General features: G+C 45.6%; 1 protein-coding gene and 1 pseudogene across 2 annotated transcripts in view; both read right to left on the bottom strand.

Annotated features, from left to right (window-relative positions):
- IKBKB (inhibitor of nuclear factor kappa B kinase subunit beta) overlaps positions 1-19,253 on the bottom strand; it is a 72,882-nt gene that overhangs the window by 27,601 nt on the left and 26,028 nt on the right. For both annotated transcript variants that reach the window (XM_037812804.1, XM_037812805.1), the window contains 3 exons: positions 14,693-14,787; positions 13,615-13,732; positions 10,195-10,264 (listed from right to left, as the gene is read on the bottom strand). In XM_037812804.1, coding sequence (XP_037668732.1) covers positions 10,195-10,264; positions 13,615-13,732; positions 14,693-14,787 — 283 coding nt within the window. The remainder of the gene's footprint in view (positions 1-10,194; positions 10,265-13,614; positions 13,733-14,692; positions 14,788-19,253) is intronic.
- LOC119516510 lies at positions 4,820-5,483 on the bottom strand (annotated as a pseudogene).

The raw sequence follows: 19,253 nt of genomic DNA, 5'->3' as shown, positions 1-19,253 counted from the left end.
TAAATACTTTTGTCAACCTAATAAAATCTGGACTTAAGGAATCCTAAGGTCTTGTTATAGATAGTTTCTTAGACCAAATGGCCCCTATATGACTGAAAGTCAAAATTCTGACCAGCAAAAATCTTCAATACTTTCCCTTACAGCCTAATTCAGTCTGACTGTGCTACATTTTATAACATAGTGCCTGAAGAGCAGTGTCATGAAATTAATCAAAATTGTCTCAAACCAAGAGAATCTAATTTGGTTTAAATGGGTGAAAAATTAGATATTGACATTAAGGAAAATATTTCTGCACCTGTAAGCTTATTAAAAAAAAAAATCTAAACCCCTGGCAACAGTGATAATACACATGTATAAAAATTGAAAACCCCACCACAAGGCAAGAAAGTTAACTTCTCATATTCCAATTATAGGAAAGCTCTAAGAAGCACCCACTCTGAGGACAGGTTTATCTCTGGAGGAATAGCAGCAACTGATCTGTTCTGAGCTCCGCTAGTGGAAAAGAGGCACTGTGAACTTTCAAACTACACGGTGGCATTTCTTAGGACCCACTACTATACAGAGAAGGTCCAAATCAAGGAATTACCACAGGAAACTAATAGCCTCTACTATCCTTGTCAGGGATGGCGTCCACTGTTTACCAAAGTCTTTTTCTGAACTCACACAGTAGATACAAACGCGTAATTGAAAAATGTGACAATTCTGCAGTTCTTGATGAACCAGAATTCCCAATCACAGCCCCTCTATGTTCTTGTATATCATAAACCACGAATAAGGGACAGATAGAACCAGCCAGACTTCCACATAGAAAAGCAATTTTATAAGGGTTATGTTGATGAATCCCTTTTAACCACACTATAAATTTAAAGAGATACTAAACTATCTCGGGGATGTTTTTGTTTGAGATAAATGTTATAGAGAAGAAATAAAAAGATAAATGGATTAAAAAGCTGAGACAGATTAGAAGAGAAAGAAAAGGCAGTTTCACAACTGGTGGTTCTGGTCACCACAGAGTAAGAACAGGATGTTCATTCATTCAATCAAATTGTACTGCATGCCTGTATGTGCCACCCACTTTCATCACTTGAACTTTCCAAACAAAACATATCGGAAGGCCAAGTGTGGACACGTGGAGAGAGATTTAAGGCCAGCTAAAGGTTTCTTGGCTAAAATAGCCCCTACGACCAATAAGCAAAATAGCAGATCAGTAACACTGAGTGCTAAACGTGTGAAATCATTCACTCTCTCATTCATTCAAATTCATTTATTTATAAAGTATCCCCTATTTGCCAGGTATTATGGAAAATGTACCACTGAACGAAAGGATTTTCTTCTCTTCCTGAACAAACAGTCCCAGGTCGGCTGGCCCCAAGCCCAGAAAATTAGCCCTTATTGCCAAGGTACAGACAGAAATCACGTAACAATAATGGCGATACCAAGTACCATGGCGGAGGGAACAAAGGCAGAAGAATCTCATGAGACGGAGAATCACTGTGGGTGGCAGGTCAGGGGGTCCCCATGGAAGGGAAGGTCTAAAGCCCCCGAAAGATAAGAAGGCTTTGGGTCACTGGAGAGGTGCAGGAACAGCATTCTGAAAAGCAACAGCATGTTCGAAGGTAAGTAAAAGGACTGAAAAAGTGGGTTTTTGAGAATCATGCGCATATTAGGTTAGCCAGAGTAGATCAGGAGAAATGCTGGGAGTTAAGAGGTTCCTTTATCTAATGAAGGTTTATGAGGATTGTGCCCTTTCAAAGGCATGAAAGACAGATTAGCAAAATGGAGATAAGGAAGCCAGGTAAGATGCCATCACAGTGATTTGCTGTAACACTGAATCAGTGGAAGGCAGTGGGAACAGAAAGAGAAAATGTGATATATAGCATTGAAGGAAGACTGAAAGGATTTGCAGATTTTTTTGCGGGGAGGGGAGCAAGATCTATTTATACAAATTTTATCGATATTTATTGTAAATAAAGATTTTCTCAGTGGTCTAAAGAAAATTAGCTTGAATGTCATTCAACTTTTATTGAACAGGTACAACATCCCTTCCCCTTACTACACAAACTTGGTAGCTTTGAGACAAAAACAGTAGCACAGTCCATTTGAAGGTTTGTCTGAAAAACCAGGCCCTATTTTAGTGGCTCAGTGTCACAAAGTTCCCTCTACACTCCCCTGCTGTTACTTCTGGGATGGTGCAAAGGATGAAAGGTTAACTTCTTGACTATTCAGAAAACTTGAATGCGACAGCTGGGCTATTCAGAGTGAATTCAAAAGTGAGGTCATAACTTACTAAGCCTTTTGAGTATGTGGCTCTGGTATCTATGCTAAAAAAAAGTAGCTACTGATAAATAAGGACAGTAAGGGCCATTATGTAGCCATTGACCAGCTCTACGGGCATTTCTGTTTTCCTCCCAGACATCCCACCAGTGGCCCACTGCACCAGCCTCTCCCCCAGCACTGTCAACTCACTTTGAGTGGCCTTATTTAAACTGCAAAGATGTGGCCCCTGGCAACTGGGGGTGGGGGTAGGGTGGAATAAAAAAAAATCCCCAAGAAGTAGAATTGATGAGAAAGCCAAGTTTAATGCATTTCAAAACAAACCCTACCGGCAAGGTAAAAACCTCAGGTTAGAGCTAAAAATCGAGCAACAGGCAGTTTCAGGGGTCAGGCTCAGAGACTGAAAATGCAAACCCCAGTTGTTCCCGGATTACTCGGGTCTTGAGCTGAAAGCAAAACCACCTAGGCTTCCACTGCTGGCTGCAGTGAAAGTAGAGGTAGAAAGCTTGAAGTTCCGAAGTGCACAGGAATGGACCAAAAACCTCACTCGGCCGCTTCTAACTTGCACCACTACACTGTCACATTCTATGAGCCTCTAGCATTGGAAAGCAAAGCCAACCCTCTTCCCCATCTTCCAATCAGTAGAACTTCCGTTATTCCTGGCCCTGATTTCAGTGTCTGGACCCCCCTCCGTGCCCCCTACCCTGCAAGGCCTCTGCTGATCTCTCCCTTAACTGTCATACCATCCCCTCTTCCCCAGGGGGCTACCCCCAGCAAGGGGCCAGAGGGATTTCCTCTCCTGGACTGAAAGCCCAGCTGCTTTCCAAGGGTTCCCCCAGAGCCCGCCTGGGTATTTTAATACTGCCTAATTAGCTATCCCTCCTTCCCGCCCAAGCTAGTACTTACTATTTGACCCCTTATTTAGGTGTACACTGCTGAAATACAGTTCCCCTTTTGGGGTTCCCAAATGTAGATTAGTTAGACATGTTTTTTCGAGACACCTTGGATGAGGCCAGAGGAGATGCCTTCAGCTTAGCCAGGAAAGTGGAGCTTGGAGGGCGGCAGGTAGCCAGGTGCCATGGTTAAGCCAGAGCTGGCCTGTGGATGACCAAGGATGCCCACACAGGTCACACTTTAAACATGATATTTAGAATGTGCTTACAAGGGTAGGATTAAAAAATCTAAGTGAGCTGACTTATCTGTACACAAGGGACACCTCAGAGACGCAGGCTGCTGAGACACCAAGTGGACCAAGAGCCAACCAACCCATCATCTTTGCAAAAACCCAGCCCTTAACATAGAAGTCCCTGACCCACTTCGGTGCGCGCTAGGCACCAGCTGTCAGGGGGCAGCCCGGCAGCTTCCATGGGGACGTGGAGGCCTCCTGCACAGATGGCCCTTGTTCTGGTTTGCTAATGCTACCGTTCTGTAAACCATCAGAAATGGATTGGCTTTTATAAAGGGGGTTGGCACAACCCTCCACCAGCCCCTGGGGCCTTTAGAGCCGGCTCCGGGACTCCCAGTCTGCAGTGACCTGCTGAGGAAACAGATTCAGTGCCCTGCAGGTGGTAACCTGAGAGGGAAGGAAGAGAACTTGTGAAAAGGAAAGAGGAAAGGAGAGAAAAAACACACTTGATGATCCTCTCCCCTACCCCTCCAGTGCAGAAAATATCAAAATATTAAATACAAAAAAAAACAAACAAACAAAACACAACTTCTTCTCTCTTCTGGGCCATCTGGGTTTCATAGCCACCAAGAGCTCTGGTGTTTGTCTGAGGACCAGAGTGATGACAGTGAAGCCTGGAGGGGCGGGGGAACGGGGCAGAACTCGGCACGCTTGAGACTAAGGGGGCAAGAACTGCTCTGCTCCCGGTGTGCCTGACCAGCCTCGGGACTCGTGCCCGGATGTGCCCACTACCAGCTCCCAATCACTTCCAGTAGCTTCCTTGCAATAATTCCACAATCCACAAGAACTGACACTTCACAACCAAATCTATCTAGAGAAAGAAGAGAGGGGAGCGGTTCTTCTTTCATCCATTGCTAACCAAGCATAAATCACTAAAGAACCCTAACTGGTCAGCCATGAGATTTAAGACCAACATTTCACTTCCTTTACATTTATTTGTGTATATATTAAATATCCCTGCCAGGTGCAGCGTGGGCCTTCCAAGTCTAAGGCCCACTGTCTTGACTCAGCTCATAGTACTGTCATCATCAAACAGGTTTCATGTGCTCTAGATGACATTTTTAAAAAATCAGCCAAAAGGTGTAAGCACATGCTTCTGGGGGGCCTATTTACAGTTTGCAGGTTTGTTTGTTCATGTATTACAGTAGCTCCATCAAAAACAGGCTGAGCTGAACACTCCAGTAACAAGAGCCCCTGTAGGATCAGCCTGCCATTGCTTACAATGGGCAGCTCCATCAGGAGGCCAAGGGGGTGCCTGGGGCCACCGAGTCCAGGCTTAGGACCTGGGGAGTCAGTCAGTGGATGCAATGACAAAGCTCGGCTGTCTGCAAACAGGACCGGGTACCCCCACATCCCTGCTCAGCTGGGGACCTCTGGGCTGCTGGGAGTCAGCTTGAACTTTCTCTCCATACACAGCCCCTTGGCTGAATACTACACCAGCAGAAAGCGCTCCTTATCTTGCCACCTCCTGCTCTCCCTATCCTCCAACTGGCTGATGTGCTGGAGCCACAAGTAGCACCAGCAGCCCAGGACTAAGGTTCCCAGGACAGCGGATGCGAGGAGGATGATGATGACTGTGACCACACCCATGGTGGGACTGTGGTCCATAAGAGACATGGTCAGTGCTTGGCGGGGGGCTTCCGCAGCAGGAAGCACTTGGGGACAGCCCACTCAATGGAGCTGGAACTAAGGCTGGACACAAGACTCCACAGTGCTGCCTGCAGCATGGCCTGACCACCCGCCAGCCTGGTGGATTTGCAGATTTTTAAAACAGGAGGGTGGAGGGCAAGTATGGGGCAGATTCTAAGAGACAAGATTCAGAAATGACACTCATGTCTGGGTAACTGGCAGAAAGATGGATGAGGCTACGAGAAAGAGGATGTCAGGAACGGATCTGATTCAGGGGAAAAGCCTAGGACTTCAAGTTGGAAGTGACTTGGATATATCATATCCGTAGACATGGATATGGAGCTAAGGATGGAGATAAGGGTTCAACATACAGACTTTGGAGAAGATATGGTTGATAAAGATGCCATGACAGGTGAATTCACTGCCCTCCACGCTATGTGGGACCTGACTCCCAGGGGTGTAAATCTCCCTGGCAATGCAGGATATGACTCCTGGAGATGAGCTTGGACCAGCATTGTGGGATTGAGAAAATCTTGACCAAAAGGGGGAAACAAACGAAACAAAATAAAGTTTCAGTGGCTGAGAGATTTCAAATGGGGTCAAGAGGTCACTCTGGAGGGCATTCTTATGCACTATATAGATATCCCTTTTTAGGTTTTAGTGTATTGGAATAACTAGAAGTAAATACTTGAAACTATCCAACTGCAACCCAGTAGCCATGATTCTTGAAGACAACTGTATAACTATGTAGCTTACATGGGGTGACAGTGTGACTGTGAAAACCTTGTGGCTCACACTCCCTTTATCAAGTGTATGGATGGATGAGTAGAAAAATGGGGACAAAATTAAATGAAAACTAGGATGGGAAGTGGGGGGTGATTTGGGTGTTCTTTTTTACTTTTATTTTTTATTCTTATTTTTATTCTATCTGGTGTAAGGAAAATGATCAAAAATTGATTGGGGTGATGAATGCACAACTATATGATGGTACTGTGAAAAGCTGATTGCACACCATGGATGATTGTATAGTATGTGGATATATCTCAATAGAACTGAATTTTTTAAAAAAAGATGCCATGAGACTGGCTTAGCAGACAGAACATTAGAAAACAGTGGGCGATCAATCCAGGTGCAGAGGAGGAGGTCGAGCAGGAATGAGCAGAAAGGCAACAAGACAAAGCTGCTGGCAAAAGATGACACACGGTGGGGACAGGCACAAGAGCTGGGACTGGCTGAGACACAGTAGACCAACCTCAAAGACATTCTAGGGGGGACCATTCTGAGAACTAGTTACCTGAATAAGGTAGAAGGGACCTTAGCAAACACTCAGCCCAAACTCCTCACGTGAGAGTTGAGGAGGCTTGGGCTTAGAACATTATAAGCCTTCCCCAGTGTTAAGAGTTGGCAAAGCAGGGAAGCCAGGCCTGAAAGCTGGTTGTCTTCTCTTTTCTATATTCATTAACCTGGTCATTTATGCTTTCCAACACACTTAATATATACAAATGCTCTGACTTCCTGAGAACTGGTAATCATCTTTTATTATAATCAACAGCGCAATCAGACTGGTGTATTCAATAGAACAAGCAAGAAAAATCCTCAGTTGGAGAAACAGAGAGCCCAATCTTCTGATTCCTGGAAAGAAGCTGGCCTACCTAAGGCCCTTGTATTTTCTTTGAATCTTCTCTGTTCTTTAATGCTGAAGTGTTGCATGTCTGCTAGGAGCAGCACCAATGAGCACAGAGACGGTGATTCAAAGAATGAAGCTCAGGCAAAAAAGGGGGGAAGTTCCTGAAGGCTCAGAGGACAGCGAATCAGTCACGTGGAGAATCAAGGAAGCCCTATTCCAAGCTGAGATCCGATAAGGCCATGGCAATGGGTCCTGACCCACCCAGATGGCCTTGGCCTGTGCAGGGCCTCTCCCACAAGGAGACATGGGCCTCCAAGGTGCAGCAGCCTGCCCCTCGGGTCTTGAGTGCTCAGGACTTTGCTCCTCCACTGGCAGGAGGAAACACAAACGTGGTTTGCAAAGAACAATGAGCAAGAGCGTTTAAATAGAATCCACTTACATACAACTTCCTTGAGCTACTTTAGGGTTATATATGTGGAAGTCCAGGTCATTTCCGGCTGCCTCTGCACCTGTCCCTTATCTCTTGCTGGCATAAGAGCCATGTTCTAATAGGCTAGCTGTGGCCCGGGGCACAGGGGGCTCACCAATGCATTTGCCACGCATCTGCTTGTTTTCTCACACTTAGGCCATTTAAGGTTCACTGGGAAAATCCGACGTCTATTATTTTGACACTGCCGTGAATGGGCGTCTCTGGGAGGTCGGTGGCATGGAAGAGATTAGGGACAAACAATTAAATCTAGGAGAGAAAGTGGAGCCAGGGCTCACGGGTGGGGTGCTGCCACACAGCTGAAGCCAACCTGCAGAGAACAGCAGTGGCAGCCCCAACAAAGGGAAGGCAGGGCCAGCATTTGCAAAAGGCTGGAACAAAACATACCCAGGAAATGTTTCAAAATACAAAAGAGTTGTGTTAGATGAGCTCCAAGAAAAGCTTCTGAACTCTGGTTCAGTGATGAGATCCTTGCAAAAGAAGTAAACTTGATGAATCTTGTACACAAATCAGAAATCACAGGGTGATTGCATCCAAAAAGGGACAGACAGGAACAGATCTGAGGAAGGGTGACCTTTTCCAGAAAGGGAAATCGAATAAGACAATCACCTGTTCTAGTTCACTGAGTCCCACCCTCGGGTGATAAGACAAATTAGGGTGACTGAGGTTATTCAAAAGGGATGTGGTAAGTCCAGATCCAGAGCGGCAGGGAAATAAGAAAGGAACCAGCATTTGCAGACTGAATATATGCAGAGCACTGAGCTAGGAGCATCTCATCTTATCCTCATAACAATTTTCATGATGTGAGTAATGTTCCCACTTTATAGATAATAAAACTGATATTCTGAAAAACTAAATAACACGTCCGATGGCACACTGACAATAAGCAGAAGCACTGGTATTTGAACCTGGGAGTGTTAATTGTATGTGAATATCTGGTTTTTGAAAGTAGGTCCTTAATGATTTCAATTTCCTTTGGGGTTTAAGTCATTCATTTGACAAATATTAACTGAACGGCTACTACGTACTAGATATTCTTGTTCTAGATGTTGGAAATACAGCAATGATTAAATAAAGTTTCTGCCTTCAAGAAGCTTAATTCTAATGTACTGGTACTTCAAAACCTAATTATTTCCAATTTTGAGTCAAAGAGACCTAAAGAATTTTAATATTCTTCCATTAGAGGAGAGGTTGAACGACATAAGCACTTGACAGCTTATCTGTTTTTATTTTTCCAATTTAAATACACATACACATACACACACACAACTTGAATACAGTGACCACACAAGTCAATGGCAAACGGATTCAAAATATGGCTAGATCAAAAGAATAACTATTAATATCAATGGAGAATCACTTGAGGAAGTAGAAAGTTACATAAGGAAGTAGACAGTTATGTATACTCGAGGCAATAATTTAAAGACTTTCTAAATAACTACTTGCTGAACCATAAGTAAACCAAAGAGTGAAAGAAAAATATTTGCGAGAATAACGTCAAAGAAAAATACTTGGAGATCTAACTAAAGAGAAACAAAATAAAAGCTGTCAATGAAGATCAAAAGAATGCTCCCATCTACTAACCTACTTTCAACCCAACTCAAAAAAGAACAAAGTAGTAATTTGATCACTGGGATAAAAAACACAATCAAGTAAATGTCTAAGCAAAACATGGACGGGTGAGCCGTGTGGGAAGGCACAAAGAAAAGAGGTGAAATTCCTGACTGAAGAATTAGACCCTCTAGGTATTGGGCCCGCTACCTAGACCGAGGGGGCTCTTTCAGGAGAGGCACACAGCAGCCAATCTATAGATGAGCTGATCAGGGAAGGAGTGGTGACGCCCAATCAAATCAGACAAAACCAGTGTAATGGCAATTTGCCTTTACTGTGAGCTTCATCCAAAGGGATAAAAACACAGAATATAGAGTAAAATGGGGATTTCATATGCCCAGTTGTTTGGATTCTAATCTTAAATATATCCTGGCTTGATGTTTTCTCCTCCATTTTCTTCTCACTGACCCTCTTTCAAAGAAGCACAGAGAAAGGATGGGGCACATCCCTGTCAGCAAGGCAAAGTGCTTTACGGAGACTGCTTGCCCACCTATGCTTCCAGGCCAAGGATTTACAAAATGGCACAATATTAACTGGTGAATCTAAGGCATACGGGTTCCATTGTACTACTCTTTCAACTTTTCTATACATTTGATATTTTTCCAAAACTAAGTTTGAGTAAACAAAAAGAAAAGAAAAATACAGCTTCAAACAGGTTGAAAAGGGGGAGGGATGAAAACGGCATCATTTCCCAAATCTGGGGGCCAGCACTCAGCGATAAACTCTGGATAGCTCTAAACTTTAGAATCCAAACTATCAACTTGTCCCAGCAAAAAGCCCTGGTCAAGTCCCTTTCTCACTTCTGACAGCTGTTTCCCTAGGTTGGAGTCCCGCACTGACTCTCAGCCTCTAGGGTTCCACCTCCAGGGTACATTCTGGAGCAGGGCCCCCAGGGCCTAGGAAATTCTACCTAAATTCTTCCTGTTCTTTTCCCCAAAGCCAGCCTGGCCTTCTCAGAGAGTACTGCAGATACCCCCATCTGAGAGGCAAACAGTTTCAAAGGATTAAACAAGGGAGTTTTTCCCTATGCCTGCATTTGGAAAAAGAAATGCCACTGTGGGAGTGGAAAAACGTGTTGCCAAGGGACAGAATTAACTCAAATGACAACCATTTCATTGCTGGCCATTCCAGGAAAGCAGGGAGTGGATCTTTTTAATGGGAAAGGAAATCTGTTCTTCCATCTAACTCATAACTCACTTCATGACTTAGCCAGGAAGGAAGGGAAATCTATTTGAGTCTAGCGCCTGCCGGAAGAGCCCCTCGTTGACCTTCCCCCTCCGACATCCCATCCACCCTCGGTAACACCTCCCGTCTGTGCTCCCAGGGGCACCGCACACTCTTGCCCAAGGGCCCCGCCTGATGTCCAGGGCTGGGATTTACCAATGTCACTCAGCAAGGTGAGGATGGCTCCTTCCCGCAGGCCACAGCAGTTCTCAAACTGGTTCAGGTACTGTCAGGAGGTTGAAAAGAAGCATCAGAGTGAGTGGTCACAAGCGTTTTTTACCAGCTGAAATCCTCCAAGCGCCAACCCCAGGCCCTGGACTTTGGGGAACGTGGGCTGTTGTGCAGCCTGGCAGCAGGACGGGCAGGGACTGGCCTGAGGTGGAGAAGGAGGAAGTGGGCCTGAGAACCTGGAGGCACTCACCTATTCAAGGGCTCTGCCCCAGCCGGAGGTGTCTGAGTGATTCTAGGATCAGAATTGTTCAAGTCTCACCTGCTGCTGCCATTGAAAACAGGCCAGAGTCTGAGCTCAGCCACACTAGTCCACTGCTCCCAAGAGTCCTGCAGTTAGGGCAGGCTGGAAGGCATTCATTGAAAACCGCCCTCCAACTGCTTCCTGGGGATGGCCATGCCAACAGCGGGCATGATAGCAGCTAGTACTTCATGAGCAGTTACTATGTGCCCAGTCCTAGGCTGAATGCTACCTGGGTTAGCTCAGTAAAGCTGCACATGCGTTGTCTCACTTAATCCTCACCACCACCACCACCACCTGAGGTAGGCACTGCTGGAATTTCATGTCAAGGTGAGTCAGGTGACTCGTCTGCTCACACTGCCAGGAGGGGCAGAGCTGGAATTTGAAGCCAAGTCTACCTGATGCTTGAGCCCACACGCTTACACCTATGACTTACTGGCCCTCTCAGCCATCTGCTGGAAGTTGGCCTCAAATGAAGACAACAGGGAAAATAACTTCACAACTGAGGCTCACAATCCTTAATTAACATTTATTCTCATCAACGTTCCAAGAGCCTGTTTACCAACAAGGCATACAGAGTAACAACTTTAAATCGATTCTGGCTTTCACATTTGTTCATGTGCTGGTCAAGCCTGTCCGTCTGTGACCACAGCTGTGAACTTCTTAGAGGATAAGGGTAGCTCTGGGTAGTAGTGACCCCATCCCCAGCACCCTTCTGCGTGACACAGCATGAGAGAGACCCCTTAGGATACAACTGCCTCCTGCTTTCCCCTAAATTATCCTGCAACCAAATTCAGGTCAACCATGTTGAAATTTTCATCTTCTTTCCCCCTAACTAATTGGCTCTTTGCTGCCTACAAGATCAAGTCTAGAGGCCTCTGCCCATCCTCAGAGCCCTCCGAAACCTGGCGACCTCCCACAGCTACCCTCCAAGGACCCTCCACTCAACTATGACAACAACACGATTTTATCTCTTTTACATAAATGCACTTAGTATTGGGAATGATTGTCAAAGGTTAGGAAAATAAAGAGGAAAGCCAAAGCATCACCGAGTTCCCCATTTCTTGTCGTTATCAGTCCCCAGCTGGTGGTCATGCCAAGGACTGTGTTCACATCCTGCTGTGATGCTGCACACTTCCAGGACGCACCCACCTCCCACGGTGGGAGACAGTCACTCGAGCACATCAACCCTCATGGAAAGTTTTTGAAAAAGGAAAGCAGAGGGGCCCGGAAGAGAAATGATGCTGGGTGCAGGAAACTGCCACAAAAAGACAGAACAAATGCGTGGGCACCACCCAGCCCTACCCCACCACGGACCTTCTTCTAGAGTGAATAATTGAGATCTGACCTGATAGAGCAATCTTTTTCAGGAACAAAAAAGGAAAAAACAAACAAACAAAAAAAACCTTATCTTTCTTTAGAACTTTTATTTTTTCATTATGCTGTATTGCATCATTCAGTTCCACAGATGGAAAAGTGGCCTGCAGCTGGGTTCAGAGGGGTCGTGACCCACACTCTAGTGCTGCCGGCTGTGTGAGGCCTGGTAACTGACCCAACCTCTCTGGGCCGTGGTATCTATCCTGAAGATGGGAATCCCATCAGTCTTTCCAACCAGACAGGGTTGCTGAAAATCAAACCAGGCAGCATGTGTTATGTTCGATAGGCTCTCTGGGAGGTGGATACACGGAGCTGTCCCTGAGACCCCGGAGGACGTTCTAGCAAACAGAAGTTACAGTGGCCAGAGAGCAGCTCAAGCCCAGAGGGTGAGTCAGTGGTGATCTGGAACCCCAGCCCAGTTCCCTGAATACTAAGCCAGCGCCCTTCCTGCTATGCTACTCTGTGATCTCGTGCTTGGTGCTGCCACCACTGTGGAAGAAAATCTCTCCTAAAGAGGACAGCGGTGGCAAAGGAGAGGCTAGGCCTCCCTATAATTGTGCCTAAGAGCCTCCTCCCGAATGCCTCTTTGTTGCTCAGATGTGGCCCTCTCTCTCTAGCTAAGCCAACTTGAAAGGTGAAATCACTGCCCTCTCCCCTACGTGGGATCAGACACCCAGGGGAGTGAATCTCCCTGGCAACATGGAATATGACTCCCGGGGAGGAAATGTAGACCCGGCATCGTGGTATGCAGAACATCTTCTTGACCAAAAAGGGGGATGTGAAAGGAAATGAAATAAGCTTCAGTGGCAGAGAGATTCCAAAAGCAGCCGAGAGGTCACTCTGGTGGGCACTCTCACACACAATTTAGACAACCCTTTTTAGGTTCTAAAGAATTGGAGTAGCTGGTGGTAGATACCTGAAACTATCAAACTACAACCCAGAACCCATGAATCTCGAAGACAACTGTATAAAAATGTAGCTTATGAGGGGTGACAATGGGATTGGGAAAGCCATAAGGACCACAATCCCCTTTGTCTAGTTTATGGATAGATGAGTAGAAAAATAGGGGAAGGAAACAAACAAACAAACAGACAAAGGTACCCAGTGTTCTTTTTTACTTCAATTGCTCTTTTTCACTTTAATTATTATTCTTGTTATTTTTGTGTGTGTGGTAATGAAGGTGTCAGGGATTGGTTTAGGAGATGAATGTACAACTATGTAATGGTACTGTGAACAATCGAATGTACGATTTGTTTTGTATGACTGCGTGGTATGTGAATATATCTCAATAAAATGAAGATTTAAAAAAAAAAAAAAAAAAAAAGAGGACAGCGGTGACACAGACACTGGGAGGCTGAAGTGGCCCTAACATGCCGAGGAGGAAATGTTTGTTTTGGAACTTGTCCAGTCTTTCCCCGTAGTAGAGACCAGGTGATGGTTCTTCCTTGTCATTTTAGTAATCGCCGTGCAGAATGTTACAGAGAACCCTTCTCTGGCTTTCTCGTAAGAGTTTCTGATTCAGTCTCTTGATTCACACACATACATAACCCCCAAACTGGTCTGGGACGAGGGGGATTTGAGAAGGGAAGCAATCTCACTGAAGTCACTGTGGCTCCCTGAGTTAAGAAACTGGTGACGAAAGCAGGGAAAGGTCTCCTCGTTCCTTCCCTTCCTGGTGTCCCAGCACTGCCCCAGGACAGGCCGCGCCCCTGCCACCCCGGGAGCCTCACCTTTCGGAGATCTCCCCCTTGGCAGTACTCCATGGCCAGCAGGGGCAGGTCATTAGGCGCCAAGCTCTGCATGCCCTCGGGGACGTCCCGGGCAGCCACCACGTTGGGGTGGTTCAGCCTAGGAAGGAGGAGAAACAAGTGAGGGCAGAGCCTGAGGTTCGCCTCGAACCCATTCCCCTCTCTCTCCATGCCTCAGCAACGCAGGCCTGGAAGAACCAGGGGCTCTCAGAGTAAACAGAAGACACAGGTCCAGGAATGGGGGCCTAACCTCAGCGTCAGGTCAACCGACGTTCACCCAGCTCTAGTCTCAGCACCGTGACCCCCGTGGGACTGTGCTCCTGGCGACTGTGAGCACGTGACGCCCAACTTTACTTTCTCTAGAGTGCCCCACATTATGTCCCCGCACTTCACAACTGCTTCCAAAAGCGAAGAATGCAGAGGGCCTTCCGATCTCATGCCGTTCAAGGGGGAAGATGATGGTTGTGTGGGGCACGCAAAGGTGACGCCCCCTCTTTTTAAGAGGTCAGCAGAGGGAGCACCTGTCTGATGTCTTACAGGCCAACTCTTGTGCTGCGTACCGAAATGCCTTAGAAGCTGGGAGGACGGCATCCGTCTAGCGGATTGACAGGCCCCGTCTCCCCAGCAGAGGAATAAATATCAACAAAAGGTTGACAGCAGTGGAGAGCCACATACCACCTTGGAATTGGAAATATAGGGGAAAAGGAGGATTTGGGCTGACAAAGAAAAATCCACAATCATAACTATTTTTAATTATTTAATACAACAAAATGGACCAAAAGCTTTTGTCAAGGCCCAGTGTCAGCCTCTAAATGTTACTAAGATACCTCCTTCTTTCAAAGTCTTTAGAATGAAGAGTTTCTTAATTGCTTGGACAGTCTGGCTAGCATCCTGATTGAGGGATGAGAGTTATGGCTTTCTTTTCTAGCACAACAGGTGGAGCAGTTATTCCAGCTCCTGAAGCTCAGCTGGCTCCCTCCAGATTTCACAGCCCCCCAGCTCCTGAGATGCCCAACTCCGGGGTGGCCCCGTCACAGGCTCTGTGCATTTGGGCCTTCACCTTCTCATGATCTGGATTTCCAGGCACCACCGCTCCCGATTCCGGGGGCTGAGCTCCTGTCGGCACTGCTTGATTGCGATCTGCTCCCCTGTTTCCTGCAGAAAGAGCACGGAGAGGATCAGCAGATGGAATCATCAAACACATACGTGGGCAAAACTGTCCCCTGCATAGAAACCTGCAGTGGTTCCCTAGGACCCAAGGCCTCAGATGCAACCATCTCTGCCTTGCTCCAAGGCCCACATATCTACCTGATGACGGATGTCCCCCAGGCATGGCTGCCCAGGCGGGTCTCCTTACCAGCCCCACTTCGGCACGCTTTCCTTCTCCCTCCACATTTTGGTCCATCCAGAGTCTACAAATCCTTCGAGGCCTTGCTCAGTTCCCACTTCCTTTAGGAAGCCTATTCTGACCCTTCCTGCCTAGAGGGATTTCTCTTTCCTCCAAACTATAACCGCTGTAATATTAGGTTGAACTGTACGACACTGCTGGTATTTGACCATTTTTGACCTACAAAGACGGCACTTTCATGTATTTCAACCTAATAAAAAAATGTCACAGTGAACGTCCTCATCGTTTCATGTAAGAGTCTGATCTCTCCAGAGAGAATGCAAGCCCAGTAGAGAAAAAGAACACGGGTTCATTCAAATTCCAACTCTGCCACTTACTATCTGTTTGACCTTGGGCAGACCCCATGGTCTAATACAGTCTCTTCCTCTGTGAAATGGGAACAATGACACCACAATTCAGGGCAGTCATGAAGATGAGCACCCAACAGTGCCCAGCCCTTGAAAGGTATTCAATAAACCAGTGAAGGGCACACCCATGTCATGCAGGGACTCCAACCTGCCTTTCCAGCTACTCTCCCGTGACCCCACTGGACCATGTGTCCTGGTCCTGTGCTTTCCTAGTCTAGGCTTTCACTCACATGGTTGCAAATCACTATATAGTCTTCTCCACACAAGACTATATAGTGACCTCTTCTATTTTCCTATAACACTCAACTCTTTAATTGCACAAACCTATGCAAGAATTATTTTCCATAGGGTAATACGATGATTTTGTCTTTTCTTTGTTAAATTATAGGCCTATCCATCTTCATGCACTTTAACCTCTATGCTGATACCTAGCACAGGGTCCTCAATTAATGTTTCTTGAACTGAAGCAAAACCAATCAATAAATATTTGTGAATGATTGATTGAAAGTTGGTTCCTAAGGACTGACTTGTCCTTTTCCCTTGATGCTCAAGGCAGAACAAATGAACCAGGAAGGACAGACTAAAAGGGGGGAGCACTGAGGCTGCAGAACTGGCGACAGGGACTGTGGGGACTTGGACAGTGACTCTGGCCTTCCACGACCCCAGCTGCCCTGAGACAGTCACCACTACGCCACTGCCTTCTTCTCTGACAACCCCTCGGGTCCACGGGGCTTCCTAGATGGCCGAGAGGCAGCAGCCACCCCAGCCACAGTTCTGGAGACACTGGCCTGGGTGCCGCTCCAGCCACTGGGGAACAGGCTGACCAAGGCTGTGCATTCCCAGGGCCTGTGTGCCCTGTAGCCACAACAAGAACCTGCCCAACTGCCCTGCACTCAGTATGCATGTGGGAAAGAGCATGGCCTGCAGGAGGTTATAGTAAACCCAGCAATCAGAAAAGACTGCAAAACTGTACCGAAAGTCTACTGTTGCCCAATTGAACAATGCCCCAGAGGCCCCATTTTTCTCATTTTCTAAAAATGCATACTGAAAAGAAAATTAATCCATTGAGTAGCAATTCATATGATACTGAAAGAGGCTTAAAAAGACATGCAGAGGGTTGTGACAAGATGTCCCAGCACGCAAGTGGCTGTCCTAATGGCAGCAGGGATTTGTCTTCACCACATGTTTACCCAACTGGCCCTTTTTCCTGCAGAAACAAGGAGCCACCTGGTAAGAAAAGAAAAAATGGACAACCAAGAGTTGTCAAGATCACTGAATCACTGATCAATAAACCAATTCCTAGAGCTAATATTCAAGAACTAAAACTTCATAAGTAGAGTGGTAGCTTCTGCTGAAGACTTTCAGCTCTAAGGTCAGAAAATAGACTCATAGAACACTCTAAGACACTCTCAGAAATTGCTCTTGTCAAAGCCCAAAGTTGCTTTGGTTAAGCAGTGACCTACTTTTTAAAAATCAGCTTTATTGAGATCTGATTAATTTACCATATAGTTCATCCATTTAAAGCATACTATCCAATACCTTTTAGTATATTTACAGAGTTGCACAACTATCATCAAAATCAATTTTAGAACATTTTCATCATCCCAAAAGGAAGTAAAAAAGAAGCCCCATACTCATTAGCAGTCACTCTCCATTTCCTGCCAACCCCTCCTGCTCCAGGTGACCATCAATTTTCTGTTTCTATGGGTTTGTCTGTTCTGGACATTTTATATAAAAAGAACCATATACTAGGTGGTCCTCTGTGACTGGCTTCTTTCATTTAGGATAATGTTTTCAAGCTTCATCCATGCTGCAGCCACATGCCTACTTTTGTGACTACAACAGAATCCTCAGCCCAGCATGTGGTAGCAGGTGTCACTAACCAGGGTTCTGCCTTAAGTATTACTCGCCCACTTACTTTGTCTGTAAGAACAATGATCTTCGGCCTAGATTCCAAGGCCCACTCTTAATTAAAGAGAGCCGACATCTGTCAAAAATTGTCAGTCCAGTTACTATGGAACCAACTGGTACAGATGTATAAGAGAACTAGGGTAGAGGTCCATCTAATACTTTTCAGGAATTAGGGAACAAGCCACAAGAATAACATTTCTGCAATCAAAGTACAAACAGACTTGTGTTACATCTCACAAAACTTGATCCCCTCTACACCACAAGCTTTCCCTGATTCCTCTGTATTGTCTGCTCTCAAACTGAATTAAATTTGGTTTCAAGTTTCACTTCCCATTAGTGTTCAGAGTCAAACATTTCTGCCCAGTTCTATGGTGACTCCATCAAAAGCAGCTCCCACTAATGCTTTCACAGATGCTTGTTGACAGTCAGGTGAAGTCTCCAGAGAAACTCAGACTTGTGGAGTGCAGGGTCCTACAAATGGGCTAATGGACCATGCTGCAGAGCGAGGCAAAACATTTAAGAGGGTCCATTCATCCTACAAATGTTTCTATGGGCAATAGTTTATGCAACAATTTAGAGAGATACTGCAATTCATAGTTTGTTACCTAAAACGACTCTAAAATTTTAAACCAAGATATTGAAACATCAGCACCTACTTTAACTTCATTACACAAAATAGCATATTAGTTTTCTACTACTGCTCTAATAAATTACCACAAACTTTGCGGCTTAAAACAACACAAATTTATTATTTCACAGTTCTGGATGTCAGAAGTCTGAAACGGGTCTCACTGGGCTAAAATCAAGGTGCCAGCAAGGCTGTGTTCCCTTCTGGAGGCCCTCGGGGAGAGTCATTCCCTTACCCTTTCCAATTTCTAGGGGCCACACACATTCCTTGGGTTGTGATGCCCCTCCTCTATCCTCAAACACAACAACCAGCCTAGTCTTTCTCATACAGCACCACTCAGACACTGACTCTCCTGCCCTCCTCTTCCAATTTTAAGATCCAATCATCCCTTACCTACATAAGGAGAAACAAATAGACCTACATATCTATGGACAACTGATTTTCAACAAGGGAGCTAAGTAAATAAAATGGGAAAGGAACAGTCTCTTCAACAAATGATGTTAGGAAAACTGGATATCCATGCAAAAGAATGAAGTTAGATCCCTACCTCACTCTATATACAAAAATCAACTCAAAATGGAGCAAAACCTAAATGGAAGAGCTAGAACTATAAAACTCTTAGAAGACAGCATAGGGGCAAATCTTCATGACCTAGGATTTGGCAATGGATTTTTAGATATAACACTAAAAGCATGAGCAAAAAAAGAAACAATAGGTGTGATGGTTAGGCTCATGTGTCAACTTGGCCAGGTGACCCAGCTGTCTGGTCAAGCAAACAGTGGCCTAACAATTGCTGTGAGGAGGTTTGAGGCTGGTTGATAAACCAATAGGCTGGTTTATTGGATCATCAGTCAATTGACTGCAGCTGTGACTGATGACTCATCAAAGGGCGTGTCTTCCACAATGAGAGAATGCAATTGGCGGGATTTGATCCAATTAATCAGTTGAAGACTTATAAGCAAACCAGATAGAGGACCTTCACTTCTTCTTCGGCTGCCCAGTGAAGCATTTCCTGAGGAGTTCATCGAAGTTGCCTGAGGAGTTCATCAAACGCGTTCATCGAAGATCCCAGTTCACTGACTGAGGAGTTCGTCAAAGTTGCTGGTTCGTTTCCTGAGGAGTTCATCGGACATCTTCCTTGGAGTTGACAGTTTGTTGACGGCTCTACAGAATTTGGACTCGTGCATACCCACAGCTGCGTGAGTCACTTTTACAATTTGATAATCAGAGACACCTCTCATTGATTCTGTTTCCCTAGAGAACCCTAACTAATACAATAGGTAAATTGTACTTCAGCAAAATTAAAAACTTCTGTGCATCAAAGGAC

The sequence above is a fragment of the Choloepus didactylus genome, chromosome 20 (assembly GCF_015220235.1).
Source record: "Choloepus didactylus isolate mChoDid1 chromosome 20, mChoDid1.pri, whole genome shotgun sequence".
NCBI classification, from domain to species: domain Eukaryota; kingdom Metazoa; phylum Chordata; class Mammalia; order Pilosa; family Megalonychidae; genus Choloepus; species Choloepus didactylus.
This window is presented reverse-complemented; position numbering and strand designations above follow the sequence as displayed.